This window comes from Notamacropus eugenii, chromosome 2 (genome assembly GCF_028372415.1).
Source record: "Notamacropus eugenii isolate mMacEug1 chromosome 2, mMacEug1.pri_v2, whole genome shotgun sequence".
Taxonomy (NCBI): domain Eukaryota; kingdom Metazoa; phylum Chordata; class Mammalia; order Diprotodontia; family Macropodidae; genus Notamacropus; species Notamacropus eugenii.
In genome coordinates, this window is record NC_092873.1 from 120,721,046 (window position 1) to 120,736,656 (window position 15,611).

The 15,611-nt window shown below is 36.9% G+C and overlaps 1 protein-coding gene across 2 annotated transcripts in view; it reads left to right on the top strand.

Annotated features, from left to right (window-relative positions):
* LRRC1 (leucine rich repeat containing 1) overlaps positions 1-15,611 on the top strand; it is a 187,274-nt gene that overhangs the window by 133,794 nt on the left and 37,869 nt on the right. The window contains exons 7-10 of one of the 2 annotated variants that reach the window (XM_072642485.1): positions 295-369; positions 4,631-4,775; positions 10,411-10,529; positions 14,781-14,864. In XM_072642485.1, the coding sequence (XP_072498586.1) occupies positions 295-369; positions 4,631-4,775; positions 10,411-10,529; positions 14,781-14,864 (423 nt within the window). The remainder of the gene's footprint in view (positions 1-294; positions 370-4,630; positions 4,776-10,410; positions 10,530-14,780; positions 14,865-15,611) is intronic. The other variant, XM_072642486.1, reaches the window with a different exon arrangement.

Consider the following 15,611-nt stretch of genomic DNA (forward strand, 5'->3'; position numbering starts at 1 on the left):
GAGCATTGGATGCTAATGGGAACATACTGGTGGTAGAATCTCAGTATTTTTCAACCAAATCCAGGGAAATCACTATTTCAGAGCAAATCTAATTATGAACCAAATCTTCTTCCATTTTATCTTTGGGTAGATTACTCATTGCTCTTTGACTTTTTCTTACTAAAGATACACTGAATGTATTTTATGATGCTAGAATTGATGACAAATGTAAACTATTGTTTTATTTAGTTCATGACTAATCACTGTAGTCTGTTTTTTTCCTCTTGACCATAACTGTATTTTGACTACTTTTAGCCAGAAACAATTGGAGCACTCCTACACCTTGAAGATCTCTGGTTGGATGGAAATCAGCTGTCTGAGTTGCCTCAGGTAGATAACAACTTTTTAACAACATAAAACAAAATGCAAACTCACTTATGCTTTATAAGTAAAAAAAAAATAACTTGCCAAACTGAGGAGGAGTAATGGAAATCTACATTTGAAGGAAGATTTTTTTCAGACACTGTTTATTTTGCTTTTTATAAGATAAAATTATCAATCATTTCTTCAAATGGACTGTGAAGTCTTAGAAAGCAGGAACTGTTTTTTTTTGGGGGGGAAATACAGGGGGTAGGTTAGTGGGAAGGGGCAGAGCTTAACACAGTACCTAGTACATAGTAGGTCCTTAATAAATGCCTGCTTGTTGACTTGATAGAGTACCCTGATATTTGGGAACCTTGTTATCTATATCTACCTCGCCTACTTAGAATTCAACAAATGTCTGGGTAAATTCTGAGATCTGTTTTTATAATTGGCATATATTTCTGTAGCACTTTGTAGGGTGCCAAATGCTTTGGAGTAATTTAAACTACTTACTGCTCTTAAGATTCCTGTGATAGTTGATGTAAAAGCAGCATAAAAAGCTATACTTATATGTCTCTCTTAAGTATTACAAGTTGTTTTGTTGGCATGTGATAGGTGTTTTTCTCTTATTATTACTAAATATAAGAACCATGTTCCAGATAGAGTTGAGTCTCATTCAGATCTTGAAGTATAATAACTATTTTATGCAGCCATAATAAGCTGACTCCTCCGTCTGGTGACCAGAGACAGCAACTTTTTAAAAAGCTCTCTTGTTATGAGTTTGCCACAATTTTTGCTCATACTGTTTCAGGGTTGATTTCTTCTCCTATTGTCCTTTTTGTTTCCTTCTCTTTCTCCATCTCTGAGTTCCTTTTTTTTTTTTTACTGCATACTAAAACCAGTCTTTAATAATTATATGTAGGTGATTCTTTTTGAAATATTTTAAAATATTTTATAACATTTATTATAATATTTTATAATATAATAATATCAAGTTAGAGGCCTGCTCCAACTTGACACATGAGTTCCCCCAGAGAACTGAGCTATGCACAGTGGAGCAATAAAAACCGCAGAGCTCATGGGAAAAATGAACATAAGGGCACAGTACTCAAAAATTTCTTCAGCAACACATTAAAAAAGAGATAGGAACCTACTAAAAAGTGTAGCACAGTTTTATACATGTTAACTGGTTGACAAATATATAAATAGTGCCCTTCATAGTAATAGCATCCCTTGTCTCAGCTGCTACTCAACCTGTGCTCCAATTTCCACTGGTCCAGACTGGAGGGTGGAGCCTCAATAGGCTATAGCTCTGAGGTTGGAGCCCTGAGTCATGGTGGAATGTGGGGGACTGGATAGGACAAACCAGTCCTCCTCCACCCACAATTCCTGCTGCACCAGAAGACGTACCATAAATAGGCACTTTACCTTGATAAAGACCTGAAGTTTGCATACACAAATAGGCTTCTGAAGAGTTGCAACTTGTGAGCTGTTGTGAAGTAGTCATGTTTTCTGTGTTCTCTCGATGTTTCTTGAGGAAGAAATTGCATTTAAGCAAACTCAAAATTCAAGTTGTGCTCAAAATCAGTTGCATTGGGACAAATTTGCATTTTCAAAGAAAGCATTATAGTAGACTGTATAGACTGATTTGTTTAATTGTATTAATACAGCTATAAAGAATATTTTTATCATGTCTTTTGGAATAGCATTTTATTTATGTCAGTAAATATTTATAAAGTACCTGCTGTGTGCAGAACAAATTTTCTCTGTCTCTCTTTCTCTCTCTCTCTCTCTCTCTCTCTCTCTCTCTCTCTCTCTCTCTCTCTCTCTCTCTCTCTCTGTCATCTTTAGCTTACAAAGACAAAGCCCCTTGGGTAGTTTTATGAGTGCATGTGTGCTTTTATTTTCCATCATCCTTTATGAATCAGAAGAATCCAAAGGAGTAAACTCTAGCCTAAATGTCACCTCTCTCCCTTAACGGTAACCTTAACACAGTGTTTTAGGTCCTTTTTCAGGTTAATGAGCCTATGTTGAGTTTCTGAGTTGGTGGAATCAAAAATTTCTAAGATAGTGAAATGAAAGATAATCATTAGCTGATATGGGTTGAGTGTTTAGTTTGGATTTGGAACTGGGTGGAAAGTTACTAGGGAATTTCAGGGTGGAGAAAAGTGGGAGTGGTAGTTATTTTGGGGGACAGAAGAAAGAGGAGGGAGAAGGGGATATCTTGAGAATTAAGGAGCACCAGCTGAAGGGTGGGGAAGCCTAAAAATATATACATTTATATATGTGCACATGTAAATATACACTCCTCAGGCTGGAAACTTAGTCTATGATCTGTTCAGTCATCTGCTTTATTTATAACAAGCCACATTTATATTTATAAGTCTCTTTGTATAGTAAGTTCCTATTTCTCCAAAATCTACACCTCCAGAAAGGTTCAATAAATCTGAATTCTTGTAATCTTTATTTAAAAATAGGTATATGACCAGAAAAGAAATTGATAAATGAGATTTACTAATTTTTTAAGAAAAAATATCCACACACTTCTATGCTAAGTGCTTGAGAATGCACAGAAAAGCAAAAAGTAGTTTTTACTTTCTAGGGGCTCACTGTCTACTGGGAGAGACAAAATTCAGTTTATAACCTGGAGTAATAGGATTATATATTTATTGCTAAAATTCCAATCAATTCATGAAACATTTATTAAGCACCTACTATGTGCTGTGCACAGAGTATAAGGATACAAATACGAAAAAAGAAGATAGTCTCTGCCCTCAAAGAGCTTACAATCTAATGGGGACAGACATTGCAGAAAAGGAAACAGGAAAGGGGACAGGCCATGCACCAGGAAGGGAGATGTTGTGGTTGGGCAGTGTGCCAGGGAGCATGGTATTCTGTGGAGCTGAAACCAAGCAGGGCCACTGATGGAAAATGTAGTTACTGGGAAAATTCTGAGCCCTCTGTAAAGGAATTCTTTGGAAGAGATTTATTGCTCTGATCTCCAGATCTCTAATCAGAGAGGAAAGGCAACTGAGAGAGTTGAGAAGGTATTGAGTATCAATAACTGAGTCAATCTAGCTAAGATAAAAAAAACATTAGAATAGTCTCAATTTAAAAAGGGGTGCTAAGACACAAAGAGATAAGTAAAATCCATGGCAGAATATGAGGGGTCAAAGGAGAAGTCCAAGAAGTGTACGATGTCACCCTTAGCATATAGCTTTGGATGGAGCAGGTACTTAAATAATTATTTGTCGAATTAGATGAAGTGACATCAACAAAGCAAGATAACTGTTGTTGTTCAATCATTTATCAGTTGTCTCCAACTCTTCATCACCCCATTTGGGGTTTTCTTGGCAAAGACACTGGAACAGTGTGCCCTTTCTTTCTCCAGCTCATTTTACAGATGAGGAAACAGAGGCAAAGAGGGTTAAGTGACTTTCCCAGGGTCACACAACTAGTCAGTGTCTGAGGCTGGATTTGAACTTAGGTCTTCACTCCAGGCTTGGCGCTCTATCTATTGCACCACCTCAATTCTAGTTTTTAGACTGAAAGGTAAATATTTTATGATTTGTTGAACTGTTTTCTCCAGTTTAACTGAATGGCTTTCAGCTCGAGGTCTGTAGTTTTGAGTATACTAACATCAAAGGAAAATTGAAGCAAGCATAGTTTTACCAGAAATGAGTATGTTATCACCATGTTAAATATCTTCTTAGAGAGTGATCCATTCTAAATGTGAATTTATTGAAGCAGTTTTAACCTCTTTCTCTCAATAGACTTGTGTGATCTTGAACAAACCATTAAAATTCTTTGGGTCTTAGTTAAATCATCTGTAAAGTGGTGATGGTAATACCTTTGTAATGAAAAATGACCAAATAAGAGAGCAGCATAGTATTGATTATAGAGTCAGAGGGTTCAAATCCTTTCCCTGCCTTGGCAAGTCTTCCTCATTTGGAACCTCAGTTTAGTTTCTTCATCTGTAAAATGAAGAGGTTGACCTAGATGATTTTTAGGGCACTTTCTTCCTCTAAATTCTAGGATCCTAATTGTTTTCTAGAGGACTATCATACCTTTGAGAATGAAGATTCTATACTATTAGTCCATTTTTTATGAAAAAGCTGTCTATGGCTTCTATTCAGTTGTTAAAATGAAGTAATTTTCAAAATTTAGGAAACGTTGTCCTAATCCTTCCTTTGGGAATTTAACGGTGTGAGGCTGTTTCAGTACTTTCCAGTGCAAACAATCCTTGCGTGTTTGAACAGGATTTTCTTTTTCTGTGTCATTAATATAGGAAATAGGAAACTTGAAAAACTTGCTCTGCTTGGATGTCTCGGAAAACAAGCTGGAAAGACTTCCTGACGAGATCAGTGGCCTAGCGTCCATAACAGATTTAGTCCTTTCTCAGAATTTGCTGGACGTTCTTCCTGATGGCGTAGGTAAGTGTGAAACCCACCTGGGAACCAGCTACTTATTCTGAGCTCTGAAATGTACCATATGCATTTCCCAAACTGTCTCGAAACTGCTCTGTGTGTGTGTGTGTTTGGTGTGAGAGAGACAGAGACAGAGACAGACAGAGAGAGATACCGATAGAGAGATAATAGTCAGAGATAGACAAGTAGAGATTGAGTATTAATTTCTTGTTTGAGCACCTTTTCAGGTTACTTGTATAGGAGGTGTGCACATATATGTTATTTATTTGTTCAACAAACATGGTTTTTTAATTTTAGAAAATTCTATTGATGTCTATTTCTATTTACATTGTCTGCATTTCCCTTTTAAACCTTTCCCTCTTCATTCTGCTCCCCCTTTCCAAAGCTCCATCCCTTATAAGATTCACTGAATGTTTAAGAATGTTTATGATCCATTGAGTGGTAAGATACAAATATGGATAACTAATACAAAATGGTACATGATACATGCATTATTAGGTCTAATGGGTAAAAAACAGTTGACCCTATTTCTTCCCTGCTCAAGAAACTTCAGGGGCTCCAAGTTTTTTCTAAAATACAAAACTCTTGGGTTTAGCATTTAAAGCCTTTCACAATTTGGATCTGGCCTACCTTTCAGGGCTTATTGTATGTCTCTTCTTTCTTCTTGCAAGGAAGATTCAGTCTTGCCTCACTTCTGCTTCTTAGAGTCTCCAACTTTCTTCAGAGCTCAAATCAGATATCTTCTATAGAACCTATTCTCTTTCCTTTCCCCCTGGTCTTCCCCTCCCCATTACTTCATGACTTTATATATTTTGTACAGTTATCTCTTCCACATTGTGACTTTTCCATCACAGTTTCTCTGTATCACAGGTCAGCATAAGAAATTAAATGGGAATTTTTTTGGAGCTTTGTGGAAGCCGCAGACAGCATGCGAAGGTCATCAGATGACATGGAAAAAGTTTAGAAACTCAGAAATGTATAAAATAATGTATAGTATTGAATAACATCAACTTGAATTTTGCAATAAGATAGTTTAAATACCTCATAAAAGAAAAAAGAAAAAATTCAGACTTCTCGTGTAAGAAGGGAGGCTCAAAAAATGTTATGCAGATTTTCCAGATCATAGGGGTACCATGCCTCTAACTCCCATGGTGTAGAAGTAAGTGATAACTGTATTCACTTTTCTGGGCATGTATTGTTTTCCTTGAATAAAATGTAAGTTCCTTGAGGATAGGAACTGTTTCAACTTTGTTTTTGTATACTCAGTGCTAGATGTTTAGTAACTACTGAATGAATGAATGAATGAATGAATGAATGATCATTATCTAATGGGGATATCCAGAAATAATTCCTAGAGGAGTGACCATTGTTTTTGACTTTAAAGGACAGATAGGAATTCTTTGGGGAGGGAGGGGGTAGGCTAAGACTTGTATGACACTGAGGTAACACAGTAGCCAAAGGCACACAATTTGGGGACAGAGAACAGTTGAGTTTGGCTGTAGCGTAGAATGTTTGAAGAAGGGTACTATGAGATTGGACTAGAAAGGTAGGGTGGCATTATATCATGAGGGTTTTGAATGCCAGGCAAGAAAGTTTGAAAGGTAAATCAGCAGGAAGTCACTAAAGGTTTTTGAGTGGATGGTATTTATGCATGAGAAAGTTTATTCTGACAAAAATATGAAAGAGGGGAGACGGGAATAGACCTCTTAGGGCAGGCTAATATTGTTGAGTTGTTTTTCAGTTGTGTATGACTCTTCATGATCTCATTTAGGGCTTTCTTGGCAGAGAAGAGTGGATTGCCATTTCCTTCTCCAACATATTTTACAGATGAGGAAACTGAGGCAAACAGGGTTAAATAACTTGTCCAGGGTCACACAACTAGTAAGTGTCTGAGGCTGGATTTTAACTCAGAGAGATGAATCTTCCTGATTCCAGGGCCCAATTCTTACCTAGCTTCCCTCTGTTAGACTAATATAGTAGTCCAACCATCAATAATAAGGGCCTGTATTAGGTTGATGGTACCAAGAGAGGAGAGATTGCATGTAAAGGAATTTGTAGAGAACAAAACCAAATGTAGATTAAAAAAAAAATTGTATTCCATTTTTAGTTGGCAAAATATCAGGTAAATGCTGATAATATCGGACCTTGGCTCAGTTTGGTAGTGGTCTGGGGCTTATTGATTATAAAAATACTCAAATTGAAATCACTAGTACCTAGTATGTGTATATGTTTGTGGAAGCTGGGTTGTGTCAGGTATGGATGAAAAAAAAGAAAATTGCCCATCACCAAGTTTCAGTATTTCTAGTATAGTATTGTAAATAACTTTTTGGATAAATTAATTTTGACGTGATTGAATTAGTTATTAGTGAAATGGACTGTTGTTACACCAAGAAGTTTCTTCTTGCTTGTGTTTTGCAAAGGCTGATAATTCATAAAAGTAGAACTTTCTTTCAACAACTTTTAATACTTAAGAAAAGCCAAATTATTCCCCTCATAAATTTGTTGTTGTTCAGTCATTTCAATTGTGTCCAATGCTTCATGACCCTATTTGGGGTTTTCTTGGCAGAAATACTGGAGTATTTCACCATTTTCTTCTCCAACTCATTTTCCAGATGAGGATTGAGGCAAACAGGGTTAAGTGACTTACCTAAGGTCACACAGCTAGTAAGTGTCTGAGGCCAGATTTGAATACAAGAAGAAGATTCTTCCTGACTCCAAGCCCAGTGTTCTATCCACTGTGCCACCTTGTGAATTAAATAGGCTTCATCATTATTATCATCATCATAACTAACTTTAAGATCTGTAGAACACTTTACTCAGAGTCTCTCGTTTGATCCGTATAATAACTCTGTGAGATAAATGGGGCATATTATCCTCACCCCCTTTTTAACAGATAAGACTGAGATAGGTTAAGGGACTTGCCCAGCAGCTAAAGAAAAATGAAAAACCCAGGACTTTCAAGCTCCAGGTCTTAACATTCCACCCAGTAGATCACTTTGCCTTTCCTTAGGTAGTTCAGGAAAATAAACTAACACTGGAGGAATCGTAATGGGTCACATTTTTATTGTGTTGTATTATTTAAAAATATTTTTTGCATAAACTGGTGAAGTAAATAGTGCAAATATTGTTACCTTCATTGTATACACAGGGAGACTTGCTTAAGAGATCAGCCCAAAGTTATGTGGATAGTAAAGGGTAGAGCTAGGATTTGAAACCTGATTGTCTAACTCCAAGACCAGAGCTCTTCACTACATCCCATGTGGTTTTAGCATATATCAACAGAATACTTTGAGAAAGTGAGAAATCATGCATTTTAATTATATAGTTGTTACCAAATTTAAATACCTGATAAAAGAAGAAGGAAACTTAAAAGAGATTTTCAGATACTGAAAAAATAATTTTGCAATCAGTTTTCCCATTGGTAATTGTAGTATCACACAAATATTTATGTCCACTTCCTTTCTTGTATTTGTAATATTGTCCAACAATAAAATTTCAGCTATTGCTTTAGTGTATGTCAGAGAGCTGCAGGGCATCGAGGGTGGCATAGAGCAGTGTCAGATAAATAAATTTATGAGACTTTAGACACTGCCTAGGAAGTTGGCCAAAAGAAAACACAAATCTTTATAATAAGTGATGCAGTATTTATTGGGAGTTAAGTGTCCTCAGGTAATAGTTGGGAGGCAGTGTGGGTAAGTGCATAAGAGCAGACTAGATTCCATATGTCCCCTTTGGACACATACTGGGCAAATCATTTATGTCATTTGGTGCCCTAGACAACTCTCTAACACTATAGGTTCCCTCTTATGAGAGGGAATTTAGTTATCTGGATTCTCTCTACAAAAATTAAATCACAGGTTTGGACCTCCATCCCCCCCCCCAAAAAAAAAAAAAAGATTTAAAAAAATCCTAAAGTGATAGAAAACTCCTAAGATAAGCAGGAGGAGGTTTTGTATGCATTGTACAGTTAATGGCCATTTGCTGTCACACAGGGAGGGTAACAAGCCCTTGGGAATATCATTACAGAATTAATGATTGCACAATCCTGCACAAGGATCCAGTGGAATCCTTTGAAAACAAAACAGTTGCCTCCACTCTGTGTGACAGGGGAGCACAGGATAAGACTGATGCTCTTTTTCCCCAAGGTGATTATCTCATCTTTAAGGTAGGGGCTGTATTCTGACTTTGATTTGGAAAGGGCTCATTAATACTGGCTACTCTCAGGAAATAACAAAGGGCATCTTCATTCTTCTTTTCCCAGACTTGATTTACAGTCATTAAAAGCTGCTCACATTTACAGTGTCTTAAGGTTTACACAGTGTCCTCCTTACAATAATCAGAGACCAATTAGTAGTATCCGATTTTAAAAATTGTCTCGATCACTGGCTATCTTTGTGGTCTCAGCCAGTTAGCTAAGGTCACTATGGTACAAATTTGGACAAAAGGGGATTGAGGCAAGAATTGTCAAGATAGTATTGTCAAGAGTTGACAATACAGGACAATATAGTGTGGTTTTTACTGCACAAAGACTTTTAGCATATGCCATGTATTGAATATGGGAGATGAGAGAAAGTAAAATACCAAGGATAATTTGGAGGTTTTGATCATAGGCGGCTTGAAAAACTATTGCCCTTGATGGAGGTAGAAGTTCTTTAAATTTTCCTTCCTGTCATTCATTCATTCATTCAATATGACTCTGTCTTATCTTTTATATTTCCCCTAGTGCGTATCATAGTGGTACAAAGATATAAAGATAAGGAAGACATGGTCCATACCTTCCAAAGTTCAATTCAACAAACATTTATTAATAATAAGCAAGGCACTGTACTAGACCCTGGTGAGACAAAGACAAAACAGTCTCCAGCCTCAGGCAGATTCCTTTCTCCTGGGAGGAGATAATGTCCACACTTTTAAGTAAATGCAAAGCAATGCAAAATAATTGTAGGAGGGAGAGACTGTTATTAACTGGGAGGAATAAAGGAAGCCCTCCTGGAGGAGGTAGCCTTTGAGTTATGCCCTGAAAGCTGTGAAGGAGTCTAAGAGGGGGGGATAAGGAGAAAGTACCTACCAGTTTTGACATTTTTGGAGTAATTGCTTTGTTGCTATTAGGCTATTGTAGTCGTCTGTTCAAACATCAGCTTTAAATTTGTTACTGAATCATTTGGTAAATAAAATATCTTTTCATAATTTAAGAAGCTGAATGAACTAATATTAGAATATGTCCTCTTCCTTGCCAGCATGAATAAAAACATTGAATGTTTGTTCAAAGAGTAACTAACTGAAGCTTTTACCCCCTTTATCTGGGCCTGGGTGGGAGGGGGATAGGGATGGATGGTGGTTGGTTCCTCAAAGTAATGAATTCCTGGTATGGAAACTCCCTTCATCAGTATTACTTGATATGGCAACTCATCTCTAACTTATGGTCTTAACCAGCATATATCAGAGGAAGGACTTAGGCTCTGGTCTTCCTTACCTCCAAGGCCAACTCTTCAGGTGTCCCAAAAGTCTTAGTGAAGTTTTAAAACTTTACTGCTTAAAAGCACACTAATACTTTAGGGACACTGTGCTTGACTCCACAGCACCTCTCCATCTGATGTTCCATCTGATGTTTTCTACTCATTTTAAAATTATATTCTTCTAGGAAAGTTAAAGAAACTGTCCATCTTAAAGGCTGATCAGAATAGACTTGTGCAGCTAACAGAAGCAATTGGAGACTGCGAAAGCCTCACTGAGCTAGTTCTGACTGAAAACCAGCTTCTGGTGAGTGGGTTCCTGTTATTCAGCTGTGTGGCTGTTTTCCTTTGGGAGGGAGGGAGATCCACAGCCTTGGCTACTCAGTGAAATCAGACTCCTTGCTGTTGGTGTTGGTGTTAGCTGACCGAAATGGCCTTTTTTACTAGCCCTAAAGAAAAGATTTGTCCATCAGATTAATTCACTTAAAGGTGACTGTTTTGACTACTTAGAGAACAGTGTTTTTCAGCAAATTGTTTTGTGGTACTTATTGCTTGTATGACTTAGAAAATACTCATTTCAAATTTCCTTTATTAATCAAAGCACAATCTCTAAGTAATGCTAGTATTATCCTTTTTATAGCAGTAAGGAAAATGATTCATAAATATAATGAAAACCTATTTGTAAATTTAGGTTGTCCTTCTCAGTTTGTCTTTATTAGTGACATTTTACTATCATGATTTTGCCTTCGAATACCACATTTTGGGATAGTTTTCTTAAATGCCACTTCATAAGTTGTATTCATATTATTATAGAAAAAATATATGCATGCATTTGAAAACAAATGAGACTATTAAATTGGTCATTTGGCTAGAATAGCTAGAGGATTACAGATTTTTAGAGCAGGAAAGACCTTAGATGTCACCTAGTCTAAATCCTTCATTTTACTGGTGAGAAAACTTAGGCTTAATGAGGGGAAAGACCTTGTCCAAGGTTATATAGTGATTTTAGTGGTCGAGTTCTTAGGATTATAGATCTAGAGATAAAACATATTTTAGAGGTCATCTACTTCACCCTCTTCATTTTACAGATAAGGAAACAGATGCAGAGAGGTTAACTGACTTATCTCAGGATTCAGGGGTGGGGAACCTGCAGCTTCAGGCCCCATGTGGCTTTCAAAGTCCTTGGATGCAGCTTTTTGACTGAGTCCAAGTTTTACAGAACACATCCTTTTATTAAAGGGATTTGTTCTGTGAAATTTGAATTTAGTCAAAGGACTGCCCTTGAGGACGTAGGGTGCCACATACGGCCTTGAGGTCACAGGTTCCCCACCCCTGTCTTAGGTAATATAGGTCATTGGTAAAACACAATGGCACCACAAGAATTTAAACTCAGGCTCTGTGATTCCAAATTTAGCATTCTCATGCCTCAGCTGCTAAAGCTTTCCTCACTGGGATTACCTTCTATCTGTTCTGATGTGTACCTATAATATCCCCCATTAAAAAGTAGGTACCTTGAGGGTAAGGGCTGTCTTACATTTTTCCCCTTTGTTTTTTCATCCCCAGTGCTTAGCGTAGTATCTGATATATTGTAAGCATTTAAGAAATTCTTGTTGAATGGTTGATTGATGATGCATACAGTGCCATATTGTAAGTAAGACCTCACTGGTGTGTTGTGTATAATAAGCTTGAACTCCAGCTTCTGCTGCCCCTTGGGACCTGGAGCTCTTAAGGCTCCAAACTAGGAGTATCCATCCATCACTGGTACCATCAAAGGGTATGTGCATGGAGTGTTCCAGAGTTGGTGACATTTAGAAACAATTTGATTCGCCAGCATGAAAGACTTGCTTTAGCAAGTAAAACCTCATTAATCGGATGCTTTGATGAGCTGGTATTAACACCTTTGCAGCTCTTACTACTGTGGAACCCTGAAAAATTGCAACTGACAGGTTAACCTCATTGGCTACCATTACCTTTCCCTGTCTCTGGGACTTAAGAACATAGATTTTGAGTTGTAAGAGATCATCTAGGCCATCTGGCTCAGCTCCTTTATTTTACGGATGAAAAACTGAAACACAGGATTTGAATTTAGGTCTTTCTGACTCCAAGTCCAGTATTCTTTCCACTCCGCCATGCTGTCCCTGGGTCCAAGTATGAAAACAGTGAGGAGAAGAGAAAATAATAGATTGATGGGACAGTGGTGGAATTGAAATTGGAAGGGGTGACTTCTAAACATCTATGGTGCCTCTCACCAAGTGACCCTGGCCTTCCCTCTCACTCCCAGTCTATTTCCTTTCTAATTTTGGAATTGGGGGAGATAAAGGTGCCTATAGCTACCCTAACACTTTAAATATATCTCATAGTCTGAGACCCTAGAATAACAATTTCTAATTATACTCCAACAATAGTATAACCCCCTCATCCTATTTTTACTTCCCTTTTAGAAGACTCCTGGGTTGTTATTCATAGTTCTTCTTTCTCTTTTTTCTTCTGTTCAGTATTCTCTCCTTTTTCTCTTTTCCTTTTTTATCTTTTCATTTTATGGTATACTTTTTAAAGAAAGTTTTTTTTAATTTAATAAATGCATTTTCATTTGTTTCTTTTATTTTTTTTGCCACTTTTATTTTTCTTCCTTTTCATATATTCTCCAGTTCTTCTACTCCCACTTTTTTCTTCTCTCTATTCCTTTCATTTTTCTCTTCTCTCCTTTCCTTTTCTTTCTTTTCCTCTCGTAGGTCTTTGTACCTCCTTTTGTTCTTTCCTCCATGCCATATGATGGTACCAGGGGAATGAACACTGATGTCAGAATCAGAGGAACTTGGTTTGAATCCTGGTTTCACCACTACCTATGTGAATTTGGACAAACCACTTCAATCCTCTGGGTCTAACTGATGGGTTGTTGTCCATCATTCTCAAAGAGGATCAAAATGACATCACTATGTTGGAGTCAAGGTATATATAGTGTGTCTGACTATGGCTGATCAGACCAGTAGGAGCTCAGAAGGCTCTACCACAGGTTGGGAACAAGTAGTCCCCATGAACATTTAGACTAGGCTTGATTAATGTTAAAATGAGAGGATTAAACTAGATGACCTTGCAACTCTCAGCTTGGATTTTGTGATTTCAGGACAGTTCTATTTAAGGTGAGTAAGGGAGGTACAAGGAAGACTGTAGGTTACACTCAATAAGGAGCAGCACATTTAGGGGTAAACATACTGAAGCAGGCAGTGTTGGACGACAGGAGGCAATTGGTAGCATTTCAAATCATAATTTAGATTGTGACTCTCTGCCACATGTGAAATTTACCAAGTTCTTTAATTATTTACAATTTTAAATAAAAAATTATCTTTTTTAATAAGCACTAAGCAGGGTTTGAATTATTATTAAAACCTGCAAACCTGAGTAAGTAGCTGATTCTACATCATTCTATTGTTTTTTTCCACTTCTTATTTCTTTTCCATACTTTTCTCTTCTTCCTGTGACTTTCTCTGCCCAACTCTGATCAGTATTGCAAGTGACAGCCCCAGCTGTGTATGTTACAGGTACTTTCTACCCTCCTGTCACAAGATAGTGGGGCAGCATACCATGTGAGAAAAGCCCAGGATTTAGAGCCAGAGAACCTCGGTTCAGATTCTGACAATTTGGGCAAATCTGGGCTTTGCAGGCTGGAGTCAGTGACCTCTATGACCCTTCTCAGCTCTAAAATTTGTTTTAGTCTCAGAAAGATGTGAATTACTAGCATCTCTTTTTTCATTTAGGTGTTTTTCCTATCAGACAGGTGGCACAACAGACAGAATGCTGGGCCTGGATTTCAACAAATCTGAGTTCCTACGTAGCCTCATATACTTATTCGCTATGTGACCCTGGCAAGTCAGTTAACTGTTTTGCTTCAGTTTCTTCATCTGCAAAATGGGGACAATATCAGCACCTCCTTCCCAGGGTTGTTGTGACAGTCAAATAAGATAATAATTGTAAGGTACTCAGCACAGTACCTGGCACATGTAAGTGCATTACATAATAAGTGCTATGTAAAATACTAGCATCATCATCATCATTATCTGGCCTCAGATACTAGTATGTGGCCTTGAACAAGTCACTTAACCACTGTCTATCTCAGTTTCTCATCTAAAAAATGGGTATAACAATTGCACCTACTTCCCGGGGATGTTATGAGGATAATGTGATAATTTTTGTAAAGTGCTTTGTAAATCTTAAAACTAGGCCATATAAAGGATTTTGTTTTTATTGTTACCATTATCACTATTATTATTTTCTCTTGCCACAGATGAGAATTTTACTTAGGTCAGTCACATGCTAATTTCAAAGTTTAGCTTACTTAAACTCATGCCCATATAAAGGTCCTTGTAATGTTAGAGCTAATATGCTAATAGCATAATAACATGTCATATATTAGTAATCACAAAAATAATATTTACAGGGAGGCCCTCAGTTAAAGAATAACTTGTTTTCTCTTTAATCTTTGTGAATTTTTAAAAACTCCCTTGGTATAGGTCATAAATAAAACACATTTTCTTATAATGAATTATTGTTATTAAAACAGACATTGCCCAAAAGCATTGGAAAGCTAAAGAAGTTGAGCAACTTGAATGCAGACAGAAACAAATTAGTGTCTTTGCCGAAAGAGGTATGTATATTTACAGAGATATTGATACTTTTAAAAAGTAAGGGAAAAATTGTTCAGTATTTTGACATATATAAGTTTTTTAAATTGTGAATTTTTATCAATGGATGAGAGAATTATCAATTTTTATCAATTAGCTGTTATACTAATATAAGGGTTTATGTTCAGAAAAAAATTGAGTAATGAGTATGAATCGGTTTTGAGTTCAGCTATTGGAAGGCTTTGGATGAAGAGTTTAGTAATGTGAATGTGATTGATAGAGGTTATGAAGTCAATCTAGGTCTGTGGGCACAGGAATAACATTGATGAAGCAATTGTTAATAATCTGGTATCTGTGTAGAAGAGTGGATGTAACTGAAGAGGGATTGAAGATGGGATGCCAGTTAGGCTTAAAATGATGAAATTCTGGATATAAACTCCTAGAGGATTTGATCAATTTTATTTTTGACTTTTGAATACTTAGGGCATAGCACAGTCCTTGGCACATTACTGGATGCTTCATAAATGCTTGTTGGTTAAGTGATAAGCAAAATGTAAAGAAAGTAAATACTTTAAGAAAGAAAAGGAAACATTGATAGGATTTGTAGGAGATGAAAAAAGAGGGATTGAAATTGCCTCTAAAGTTTCAACCTTGGGGGACAAAGAGAATACTGCTTTCATTGTCAGAAATGGGCAGGAGATTCAGTTTAGTGAGGAAGATGGTGAGATGGAATTTTCACCTGTTGAATTTGGGATGATGGTGAAATATCC